Source organism: Mustela lutreola, chromosome 4 (assembly GCF_030435805.1).
Source record: "Mustela lutreola isolate mMusLut2 chromosome 4, mMusLut2.pri, whole genome shotgun sequence".
NCBI classification, from domain to species: domain Eukaryota; kingdom Metazoa; phylum Chordata; class Mammalia; order Carnivora; family Mustelidae; genus Mustela; species Mustela lutreola.
The window spans coordinates 173,061,340-173,074,184 of record NC_081293.1 but is presented as its reverse complement, the minus strand read 5'-3'; the positions used below and the strand labels follow the sequence as shown (position 1 = coordinate 173,074,184).

The window sequence follows — 12,845 nt, the reverse complement described above, 5'->3', positions numbered from 1 at the left end:
CTAAATACAGCTTTTCAAAAAGTTTCTACATGATTTATGGCTTCCAATACCGTTAAATTCTAAAATTTAAATATTTAGTTTGCCCTTTCAGAATGAACACAAGTTATTCTATAAAGTTCTAAGGTGAAATCCATGGCAATGACAGTTAAATTTCTAACTATGAGAAGATCTGGTAATAGTGAATAAAGAGGATTAAATTGGAGAAGAAAAAGGAACCATGATGGCAAATTATTTCTCTGTTAAGTCATGAAAATGATTCTTCACATCTCTGAATTATATTTAAAATAGGTGAAAATCTGATCCATGTTTAGGCTGACTCAAATATTTGAGGCCTTAGCATATAAACTACATATAACCTTCCTAAAAGACAATAAGGATAGGAGACAAGTCAAAAGGCCAAACTTATATATTTCTTTAATCAGAGTATCAGATAAAGAATTCTCCAATATATAGGTAAAATGTACACCTGAAATATAATCATCTCAGTAATAGGCCAGGATATAAAAAAGAAGCAAGTTCAAAGGTACTGAGCAGTATGAGACTAAAATCATTCAAGCATTAACTAAAAGCTCAATTTATAAGTACACATAAATCAACTTTATTAGGTATTGTAATCTAATACAGCCTGATGACAGTGACATCTCGTTGAGAAATACAAATAAGTGTTTAATGACTAAGAGTATCAGGATTCTAGAAGGAAATTATTTTGATAGGATAGCTTTTTTGTTGTTGCTTATTTCCACTAAAACAACCACTGAGATAACTAAACTTTCGGTTTGCTCTACTGAATCTCTAATTCCACCAGTCTCTTCATTTGTGGATATTTATGCAGTCTAATCTTTCCTTAATAAATGGAGTAACCAGTACAATACTGTCATAGGTATAAAAAATGTACTACTGATTTTAACAGTAAATAATACAATGAAATACCATGTTATGTAAAACATTGAGGGGCAAAATCAAACATAATTATGTATCTAATTCTTGTACATTAAAATCTGTAAATATAATACATGCTTACTTGAAATTACCACAGCAATGCAATGTTTAAGCAAAGGCACAGAGACGATTTCCTCTAAGGTACACTTCGCTCCTCTGTTTAAGGTGGCCTCCTACTCTCCTCAGAGGAAAACACACTGCTTCCATTGGCTTAGACGACCCTGCATGTGGTGGTTCCTGCCTGACTCCCTCCTAGCACCACCTTTTCCTTCCTCACTATCCACCAACCACACTGGCCTGTCTCTGCTTCACCCCGCCAAGCACTCTCCCACCTCAAGACGTGGCCCTTGGTCCATCATCTCCCTGTAGTGTTCTTCCTGATGCTCTCTTCCCGCAGCTGGCTCTTCTCACTTTCCAAGTACCTCCTCAAATGTCACCTCCTGAGACGATGCCACTCCTGCTGACTACATTCTGAACAGCTTCCCTAGTAATTCCTCTTTATCCCTCTCTCCACAACATTTATTTCCTTCATAGCACTTATCAAAAATCTAAATGAATCTTAACTTAATAGTTTGCCTATATTCATTCCTTCTCTGTGTCATTAATGCCCACTTAGCACAAGTGACGGCTCATCGCTGGTGCTCTAGAAGTATCTGCCAAAAGAATGAAAGGTATACTCTCTCATTATGTAGAAGTATATAAATAGAAGTACCACTGTCTATTGGATAAACGATCTATGATTAAAAATTACTGTAATTATACATTTATACTATGTCCCACCCACTCACTTTTGAAGCACTTAGCTTTCTAAGCTCTCAAATGTTAATGTTATAGGAATTTAATTTCCTCTTTCCTATTTATAAAGACTTTCACTTGGATATTTACTGTTGATACTTTGGGGAATATAACTAATATGAGATGGTAAATCCATTTAGTAACCTCCCTGTGAACAAGGCAGTAATTCCCTCATGTTCAACTGCAATTACTTGCAAAAGTAAATTTCTTAGTCTCCAGCATAAAGTGTTCAACTACCACAAGTCACCCTGGCAATGTGGTGCACGCACAAAGCACAAGCATTCCACAGAGGCTGGACATTGTTTTTTAACATTTTATAATTACTTATTTGTGTTAAGTGAGGCTAACTTTTCATTTATGCTAATAGCATCAGATAAATAAATACATTTTATTCCTTTTTAAAAAAGATTTTATTTATTTATTTGACAGAGAGAGAGAGGTCACAAGTAGACAGAGAGGCAGGCAGAGAGAGAGAGAGGGAAGCAGGCTCCCTGCTGAGCAGAGAGCCTGATGCGGGACTCGATCCCAGGACCCTGAGATCATGACCTGAGCCAAAGGCAGAGACCCTAACCCATGGAGCCACCCAGGCACCCCAATACATTTTATTCTTAAATAAATTTCACTTTAAAATTTACTTAGTAAATACATGTACATACGATATGGATAAACTAAAAACTTTGAAGGTGGGATGCAAATATTAAGGTCTGGGAAACGCTCGATCGGATCACCTCAGAAGTCTACTTTGTCCTTCTGTTCACTGCTCACCCAAACTACTGGGCCAGGTTCTGAGGATACAGAACGATTACAAACCTGACATACCCTCAAGAGCCACAGTTAGAAGAGCTAATCTTTTTTTATTTTGTGAAAATAGTACTGTCATTACTTTGTATAGTAAGGTCGAATAGTGTTTACTAAATGTTTTTATAATTTAAAAGGAATCTCTCTAAAAGCAAAGGAACTGAGAATAGCCAAAAAATATCGTGTAATTATAAAGTGAAAAGTATTTCAACAAAAAAAGCGTATTTAAATAAAACGTGTAACTCACAATAAGCCTAAATATTTTTTAAAATGCCTCTTTTGCTGAAGGCACATTTATAAAGCCTGTTTTAGAACTTCCAAAATGAGCTTATGTGTCAAAGAAATGGATCTAAACTGAAGAAATTAAAAAAAAAAAAAAAATGGAGAGCATTTAAAGAGAGCGATACCAAAAAGATCTGAGCAAAGACACAGATTATAAAATTGTTTGGTCTGCTAGAATGATTCTATAAAGGAGACTAAACTAATTTGAATTACATTACTTGCACTTCTCTTGGTTTAACATCATACCTTGAAAAGATGGGACTATTTATACTGCAGCCTACCCTTGTTTGTCCATCAAAACCAAGTCAATCTTCGCATACTAAATGTGACTGTATTATCTTTTGAGAAAATGTCACTCAACTGTAATATCTCACGCAGAGAATGATACCATTAAACTCTATGCCTAAGACTCATAACTTAGGAGTCATTTTCTTTCTACTAACCTATTTAGGTGATTTTGTTGAACAAATACTTACAGAGAAATAACTACCGTAGAGTCTGAAGACACTAATTTTTTTTTTTTAAAACAGAGATCTTGACATTTATAGTAGGGGATAATACAACCATACAAGCAGAAGGTAAATAAATAATTACCATTTAATTCAAACAATAATAAAATCATGGGAATAACAATGATTTGGAAGGTGGTATGATTCTGTTGAGGGGTAGGGTATGGCACAAAGTGCTAAGTACCTTCTCAACAGCCTCCTTCCTTACTGACAGAACCCCACATACCTGGCGTGGCAATGTGCCCTGGTAAGCAACATTTTGAGAGGCAGCTACAGGGAGCCAAGAAGATATAAGCAGAAGTCAGTAGGTAAGATTTCCAGAAAGGCTCTTTTAAAGGAGCTGAATGAACTGAAAAATATGCCCTTCTGAGTAATCTCCTACTGCAATTCTTCTTCTACCTGTCCAGAAAAGAGGAGGAATGGAGCAGAAGCAGCCCGAGGCACTGAGGATATCAGGGCCGCCATCAAGCTATGATCTGCCTCCTCCGACAGATAATCTGTAGGAGAGGAAAATCTTGTGTTTAAATCATTCTTGTGTGACTTTTCTAAGTGATGAAATTGCTCCTCCTCGAAATAAATGACATAAATATCAAGATTATTAAGGAGATTTTAGTGAAGAGACTGCATGTGCAGAATTATGAAAGATGGAGGAAGTTTCCCAAGCAAAGATGGAAGAACTTTTTTAAAGCTCTTAACTGTGGCAGGATGCAGAAGTGAAGAGGAAGGGATAATGAGAAATATTTAGACGATAAAATGAACAAGACATGTTGAGGAACGAAATGTGGGGAAGCTAGAGACGAGGAGGAGCCTGGGATGACTTCCAGTATTCTAATGCGAATGACGGAAGAGCAGCGGTTCTCCTGAGAGAAGGAAAAGAGGAGACTAAGAGTTAAGTCTTAATATTAATACACTGAGTTCCAGGGCCTGGGGATTCTCGGTTAAGATGAACAGGCTCGGAAGAGAAGCCTGAGTTTGAGGAATCATTAATGTCTACCTGCCAAAACTAAGAGAACAACCGGATAATTAACGGAGGCATGTTTCTCAGCTTGGGTTGCGTGTGGGGCTGAGAGGAAAACTGCATCTGACAGAACAGTTCTTCACCATGCGACACTTGGTCTTCTGGCCTCTGGCGTTGGGTAGAAGATGGGAGGAGACTGTGGGAGAATCACCTGAATACAGTAAGAAACAATGCAGGTCACAGACAGAGGCCTGAGAGACAGCAACCGTTAGGAGGGACAGCCACAGGGGCCGCGGAAGGTCACGAAGATGGGAGCACGGTACAGGCGATTAAGTCTCAAAAAGGAATGGATTTTTGTATTAAGGATGTCATGATCCCTTGAAATAGCAATTTAATATGGAGTGCTAAAACAGGAAGGACGGGAAGGAGGGAGAGGAAAAGAAAAGCCACAAGAAGAAAGGGACAGGGAGGACAGAAAAAGGAAGGGCAGAGGAAGGAAGGGGAAGAGTAAACGAAAGACAGAACGGCGTCCTGGAAACAACTGGGGGAAGGGGGAAGACGCAGGCTGCCACATGGCAGAGCCGAAAGGGAAGCAGCGTGGCGCTCTTACAAGCCAAGATCATTTTATAGACATGTGAAATCCTCCTGTAAGGCACAAATTAATATTGCTATTTTACAGATAAGGAAACTAAGATTTGGGGATTAAGTAATTTATCCAAAGTCCTGCTATCAGTGAAGTGGTTGAACTCATGGTTGCGTGGATCCATATTGGGCACCTGCTTTTTATTACATTTCGTTCAATTCATTATCTCACCTTTTACTACCTAACAGCCTAGCCTAAAAGATCTATCCCATTCAAAGAATTTACTAAGTTTTGTCTTCATTCTATGTTTATCCATATCTCTGAGTGAACTGCTTTCCCCTCAATACAACACCTAATCCAGGTCCCAGAGCTTCTGAATAAATTTTGTTCAAAACTCATCTCATATCCTCTAAGAAGTTAACAATACTCTACATGAGTTAGCTCAGTCTTTTACCAGATACTTCATATTTAACTGCAATAATCTTTATTCCACGTTTCTATACAGGCTCCTCACTTCACTTGTGCATGTCTTCCTAACTAGTTTACCAACACCTTGAGGACAGAAGCCATTCGTAGTATGTACACCTTGTTCCTCTGTTATGTGCAGATAAAACTCCATTATACAAAGCACAAGAGTGAATAAACAGTGTGGTTCATAAATAATGGATAGATACACACCAAAAATCCACACATATTTAAAGAGAACATATTTATATTAGACATATTTTTCTAAATGTTTGAAATACACTGAATTTTTTTAAATTATAAAAAGTACTAAAATAACAAAATATAAAGCACAGCCAAAGAGCTATAAGATGCTATAAAATGCAGCCAGTCTCTAAATAAAGACTGACACATATAATCATTAAACATGAGGCACAATGTTACTAAAGAAATTTCTCTTGGATTCAAATATAAATGTCTTTCTCTGTGTTTATAGACATAATTCAAGACCAAAACAATTAAGAATTTCTTTTTTTTTTCAATTCCATAGTAAATCAAGCTATAGTTAACTCTCTTCTTAAGGCATTTTATCTTTTATGAAATTGTCTTCAAAATAACTGCATGAACAAAAGAGCCTAGGTTATAACAGCCATTAAAAATTTCTGCTGTATGAGAACAAGGAACTATTTCCTATGGCTTCACATGGCAAATGTTTTCTAGTCTTCTATATCATCTACAATGTATACCATGAGTGGTATGTACCTTCTTTTATCTTGTGTCTAACCAGTAACATTTATATTTATATACACTTGTTCAGTAATAAGACTATATCCAGATAAATTATAAAAATAGATATGAAATCTATATGCTAAAGTTAGCCATAAGTGTCCATTTGTTTTTAGCTTTAACTTGCTGTGAAGCAGAATCAGAAATGAGTATTTCCTAAAGTATATATTTTAGAAGATGCTTTACATAAAAGAGAGCTTCATAATCATACCAGTTTGAGAAATACTGCTTTTGTCTTATAGTGATTTTAAACCTTTGCAAGTATTGCTACTGCAAAAAAATAACTTTTTTTAATCAAGTGTTTCCCATTTTTGCCACCTGAGCCAGCTGGTGAGTGCTACCTATTTGACATCACTTAATAGATAGTTGAATACTATCTCTTAACACGGACTCAAATGATTCTCTTCTTCATTTAATCAGGCAACTAAGAAGTCTTGTCAACACAGTAGTCTTATGTGTATTTTATTACCACAGAAACAACCTCAAGATGATTTATCAGGTAAGTAAATACACTACCTTAAGATAAGTATTAGTAAAATAAATTTAAACACCAATTCTTGTTAAAAAAAAAGTCTAACATCAGCTAAAATCTTATAATAATGTAAATTTGTCTAAAACATAAGGTTCTTGACCTATCGACTAAAACTATGGACTCTGACAGTTTTAGTTTTCTCTCCACAAAGAAACCAAAAAATAGACACTGAAAGCTCAAATGAAGAAAATGAAAGGAAGAAAGCAGTACCTCAAAATTTAGTCTATTCTTCCTATTAATATTTAAGCCAACAAAACTTAAGACATAACCCATAATTTAAGTACTTATGGCATAGCATGCACATTATTTTCACTTACCAAGTCATATATCTGGTTTGCCAATTGTACCTTCTCATCTGCATCTTCCAAAGCTTTATAGTAATCCTGAATAAAAAGAGTTTCAAGAATAAATTAATAATTTGAAAATATGTATATTCAGCACATATAACTGCATTTTCATTATCATAACTTGCATTCAATGTCAGTCACCCTACATTAGCAATAAAAATCCAGTTAAGGATAGGATGGGGATGGGATAGGATTAGAAATTATGTACAATGACCAAGAATTAAAGGAAGATGCTCAGCGCTCCTAAAAAAGATATAAGTAAAATTAAATACCAGTCCAAGTATAGCCTCTAAGCTAGGAAACGTTACGTGAACTAATAAATACTCTTTCTTTCACAGAAAATGTTACAATTTAATTTATAAAGAATATTTGCTCTCCCCATTTTAAAAAAAATTTATTTTTTTATTTGACAGAGAGAGAGATCACAAGTAGGCAGACAGGCAGGTCGGGAAGGGAAACAGGCTCCCTGCTGAGCAGAGAACCCGACGCGGGGCTCGATCCCAGGACCCTGGGATCATGACCTGAGTCAAAGGCAGAGAGGCTTTAACCCACTGCGCCACCCAGTCACCCCTGGACCTTGCATTTTCTTTCTTCTTTTTATTTTTTTTTAACTCTCATTTTAAGTTAGGTATTAATTCATACAATTAAACCTATACTTTAGATTTCTCCTCCGTATAAGCAAATCATTTAAAAACAAAAACATGATTCTATCAATTCTCATGGAGAACCAGGCTTTTAAGTGTATAGCCAAGTTGTACTACACCAAAAACTTAATAGGTTAAAGGGATGATGACTGATTTGTGTTAAAGAGGTGACCATTGAACACGGTGTCCCCCATGTAGTTGAAAATCCACATATAAGCTTCTGACTAAAAGCTTAACAGCTAATAGCCAACTGTCGACCAGAATCCTTTACTAACAACATAAACAACAAATTAATGCGTATTTTATGTATTAAATTCTGTATTCTTACGACAAAGTAAGCTAGAGAAAAAGTTATTAAGAAAATACATTTGCAGTACTGCTCCGTATTTATGAAAAACAAAATCCAAATATAAGTAGAACCATACAGTACAAACCCAGGCTGTTCAAGGGTCACTTGTATAGATGTGAGATAACATTTATACCCATATACATGGGGCCTCCAGGTATCTTTCAAGCCAGAACCAATTCTGGGCTTCCCCCCATGTGGCAAAATAAATTACACAATACTCTAAATCTGTAGTTTTCAAATTTCTTTCTCGGTTGATCTTTGAACAATTCTAAGAAGGTTGGGGATAAGGGAGCCATTACCACTCAGAGATATTAAAGAACCTATCCAATGTCACACAGCTAAATGGCAGTCACGACCAAACCCAGGCCTTCTATGCAGTTCTTCCAATGTACCCCAGTTTTACTGGGTCACACATTTACAGACAATCTTGGGAAAAGATCTGATACTCATTCTAATCTGGAAGAGACATGTAAGTACTATAAACTAATCAAAACACAAGAAATTCTGTATTTCTAGTCTCCATTCATGTACAAATTTAGAGTTTTAAACTAAAAGACTTTAAGGATCCTTTCAACTCTTAAGATTCTGTTCTTCTGTGATTCTACCAACTTAGGTACCTAGCTTCAAGGTAAGCTAATTTTCACCCCAGTTTGTGGCCCAAACTGGAAGGCAATGTAATGTCTGTGAAGACAAGGCAAGCTTAATTAGCTGTAATCAGAATAAAATAAATTAAAAGACAAATATGACTTTTGATGATTCTATAATTCTCTAATAAAAGTTGTTAATTATTGAAACAGATTTTAAATTACCAAAATGATTAAAAATTGCTACACCTGAAGCTCTAAAACACAAATTATATAAATTCTAAAGAGCCATTGATAACTTTAATAACATTGATAACTTTCCCTCATTTTGATATCCAGAAAACAATTTCATTTTAAAATCTTTCTCAGAGGACATCGCTATTTACTGATACATCATCCAGAATGTTGAACATACTTTTTTGATGGAGGCCATTTGTTCTTCTCTCCATTCTGGTTTATTTTTCTTTGCATTCATAAAGAATTCACTGACTCTTTGTTCTAGTTGATCCATTGCATCTATGACATAATAAAAACATTTCATATTTAGATGACTAAATTCATATACTAAATATACATGCTTTGATTTGGGAAAAGAAAAAAATATCTGACAACATACACTCTTTCACTTGGCCAGTAACTTATTTAAATATGTCATGCTTTGATTATGTAAATGGTTTAAATACTCCTGTAAAAAAAAAAAAACAACTTACAATTTTCTCCAACAATTGTATTTGTTATTTCAAAATTTTTCCAGTAGTCAAAGCAGTGAACAACGTAGATAGGTTCTACACCACATTATTTCAATAGTACAGCCTTCAGGTCAAAAGCTAATGGTATTAAATCAGCCGAATGTGCTAAAGCACAATTTCTTATTAAAAGTACCAATAGATAATCCTCACCTTTCTTTTAATAAGAAAAAGTAATAAAAAGATTTTAACCTCCCACTATACGGCTTTAAGCACTCCATCATTTCATATCATGACTTGAAAGTAGAAGTTACAATAATTTGTTCAGTTGATACACTGTATTATTTATTCTAGATAAGTTTTTCCCTAAGTGTGTGCCAAGAATACTCATCTCATTCCATGTCTAGTAAAAAAGGAAAAGTTAAAAAAAAAGTGATTCTGTTATGTAAGTGAAGGAAAAACTTTTGGAGATTTTCAGGGCAATAATAGGTTTTTAAAGATTCTAAGAAGTCTTACAGTGATTTTTAAATTTTTCTTTGTTTAAATAAGCAATTTCTAACTAATTTTATTTTTTTTTATTTTTATTTTTTTTTTTTTTTAAAAGATTTCATTTATTTTTTAATTTATTTGACAGAGAGAAATCACAAGTAGGCAGAGAGGCAGGCAGAGAGAGAGAGAGGGAAGCAGGCTCCCTGCTGAGCAGAGAGCCCGACGCGGGACTCGATCCCAGGACCCTGAGATCATGACCTGAGCCGAAGGCAGCGGCTTAACCCACTGAGCCACCCAGGCGCCCTCTAACTAATTTTATAAATAAATCTCTTTTATTAATCCATAGCACCTATTAACTTAAGAAAATTCTAATTATTATAAAATGCAAGTTTATAAAACCTCTCATTTACATAATCTAAGTACAAATCACAAGAGAATGTAAAATTTGTAGTAACAATGAAGAAGTACAAAATAAATTACCCTTTTTTGAATTCCTACTTTGTATCAAATACTATAAGTTCTAATTTATCTGTGTTATTTTAAATCCTCAGATAATTTTCATTTTATAGACAATGAAAACCATGGTCAAGATCAAAAAACAAGTCAGGAAAACCCTAATACGAACTCAGATCTATCTGACATCAAAACCTGCAGACAATACTACTTTAGCATTTCGACTACATTAAAGCTACAATCAATTTTGTGAACAAGCTAAAGAAATACACAATTCAGACTTCGACACTATAATCCACTGAATAAAAGAAGGCTTCCATATCATATCACCTTGTATTAAGCATGGCCACATGAAACTGACAAGAGGCTGTGACAAGTATATTAATGAACAATGGGTATGCAGTATGTTGTGGGGGACTGGAGGCAGAGAAGCAAAGGGGAAGAAAGTACAGGTCCTTAGCTACCTCAAGAAATGCTGGTTCTCTGATCTCTTTCCAAGATACCCCTTTCTTCCCAATTATACCCCCAAACCCAGATCTTCTTCCACCTCTACTTTTCTAAGAAAAAAACCTGGAAGCATGAGAAACATTTTATGTATATAGCCTAAACATAGCTGGAATAAATGGGATCAAGAAACAGATTTCCTGAGGATAGACCCCATGAAGGCAAGTCATTACTGTCATTTATACAATTTAATTAAGGAGTACCTACATCTAAACAGAGTAACATTCAGCTATAAGAGTAAGCCTGATTGTACATGTTAATTATGTAATGTATAATTCATTTCACACTCTTAATTTTTAATAAAATAAATTAATAAAATTAATCTTAATTTTATCTGGTAGTAGCTCTACAAGATAATTGGAACAGCTATTTACATTCGTTTCATAAAAGGGGAAGGTTTGTGAGGTTCTTTTAGAGCATGGTGGACTTAAGTTTGTACTCATTTTAAATGTAATTTTAAGTGTAGCTTCGCTCTAAGTATTTACCTTCTTATCTCCATAAACACTGATTCTTTACTTCTTTGAACCATAAACTCTTTTTTATAAACGTCACAGGAAAAATGATCAGATAAACCAAATACTGCTCTATGAAAGAACAACGTTAATTTTGGGGATAAAGTAACCAGACTACCAAGCTATCACTGATAGAAGAAAAGTCAAAATTTTTATTACAACAGATAGAAACCTTTACAGTATAATCTATTTCCCTCACTCATTTTGATTGAAAAAATACCATCCTGTTGAGAAGTGAGAATGTATCCTATAAGGTGTAACTTTTCAAAATCTGACATTCCAAGTTCACCAGGTCACTAAACAACCGCATATAACCTATTCTTCTGTTTTCCGTTCTTGAAAATGTTCGAGTAGAACGAACTTTAACAGAAATATAGATGCTGAAATCTATGTTCCACACGTAAGGGCTCAAGTCAAAATCTTCTCAACGTTTACACCGATGTGCATTAAGACATGTATCTACGTTCTCACTGAAGGCACACAAACTTTTATTGCAGAGTCTTGAATTCGAGAAAGGAACACATACACGTGCCCTAATGCCTCCTCCTCTTGTAAAAAGCAAGGAGAAAAGTAGCGTGGAAAGCAAGAGGCAAGATTCGGCACTGCCTTTTCTTTTTTACAACTCCGTATGCACTAGCCAGGGAGCCGGAGGACAGTCAAACAGCAGAGGCGATGAAGTCGATGGCAAGTAAGTCTGGCACTGAACGCGCGCGGCCAAGACCAGCAAACGCGCCGACTTACTCTGCACCTGCAGGTCCATCTCGCGCATCTCGGTGAAGCGGTCCCGCAGGTCCATTGGAAGCTGCTCAATCACTGTCAAAGGAAGAGTCCGTCAGAGGGGCGGGGCCAACGGCGAAAATACGCGCTTACGTCACTGCGTGCGTGCGTGCGTCGGGGGGGGTCGAAGGAGCCGGCAGCCCACAGCGAGGCTGCCAGTTACCGTGAGAAAGAAACATCCCCCGCCTCCCCCTCCCTCCCGCCATCCCGCCTGCCCGTCCACTCGCGCTCTTGCCCGCCCGCAGGTCCCACAGATGGCCCCCGCCAGCGCCGCCCACTCACTTTCCAGATAGTCCTCTAGGTACAACATCGCGGCCCTTAGAGCTGGGGGAACGAGGGGGTCCAGGGGTTTATTTGTGTCACTCGCTGTCGCCGGAGTTTTGTCCCTTCCAATATGGCGCCTCCGCTAGCAGCACCCGCTCAGCTTCGGCGGAAAAAAAAAAAAAAAAAAAAAGAAAAAAAAAAACCACTTTGGCGCCTGACGGCGCTTGCCTCACTGCCGCCCGGAGCTGTCATTGGTTGGTTCAAGCAATGACGTAAGCCGACCGGAGGCCGGCCCCGCGCCTTTATGGGAAGTGTAGTTTGGTTCCCTCCCAGCAAGGATTAATATGCTTGGCAGTTACCCGTATAGAAACTACAAAAACCAGTCGTCCTTGCGAACGGTGCGCAAGAGAATCTGAAATGCGGTGCCTCTGTTTATTTGTTGATTTTTGCACGGGGAACGACGGGAGTTGTATGCGCCTGCAGAACACAACTAGGAACAACTTTTCACCTGTTCTTTACTGCTACAATTCCATGTCCTGGCGTTTGTGAGTCATAGATTTCAAAGAGTGCTAAGCAAATAGAAAATGTTCTGACGCTAGAATAATCAGCA

At 36.7% G+C, this 12,845-nt stretch overlaps 1 protein-coding gene across 2 annotated transcripts in view; it reads right to left on the bottom strand.

Moving 5' to 3' along the window:
* Positions 1-12,415, bottom strand: part of ING3 (inhibitor of growth family member 3) — a 28,662-nt gene extending 16,247 nt beyond the window's left edge. For both annotated transcript variants that reach the window (XR_009352951.1, XM_059171683.1), the window contains exons 1-4: positions 12,254-12,415; positions 11,936-12,007; positions 8,966-9,066; positions 6,944-7,009 (exon numbers count right to left, since the gene is read on the bottom strand). Coding sequence is in view for 1 of the 2 variants with exons in the window: in XM_059171683.1 (XP_059027666.1) it covers positions 6,944-7,009; positions 8,966-9,066; positions 11,936-12,007; positions 12,254-12,281 (267 nt within the window). In the remaining variant the exon portion in view is untranslated. The remainder of the gene's footprint in view (positions 1-6,943; positions 7,010-8,965; positions 9,067-11,935; positions 12,008-12,253) is intronic.
* Between the last annotated feature and the right edge of the window lie 430 nt (positions 12,416-12,845).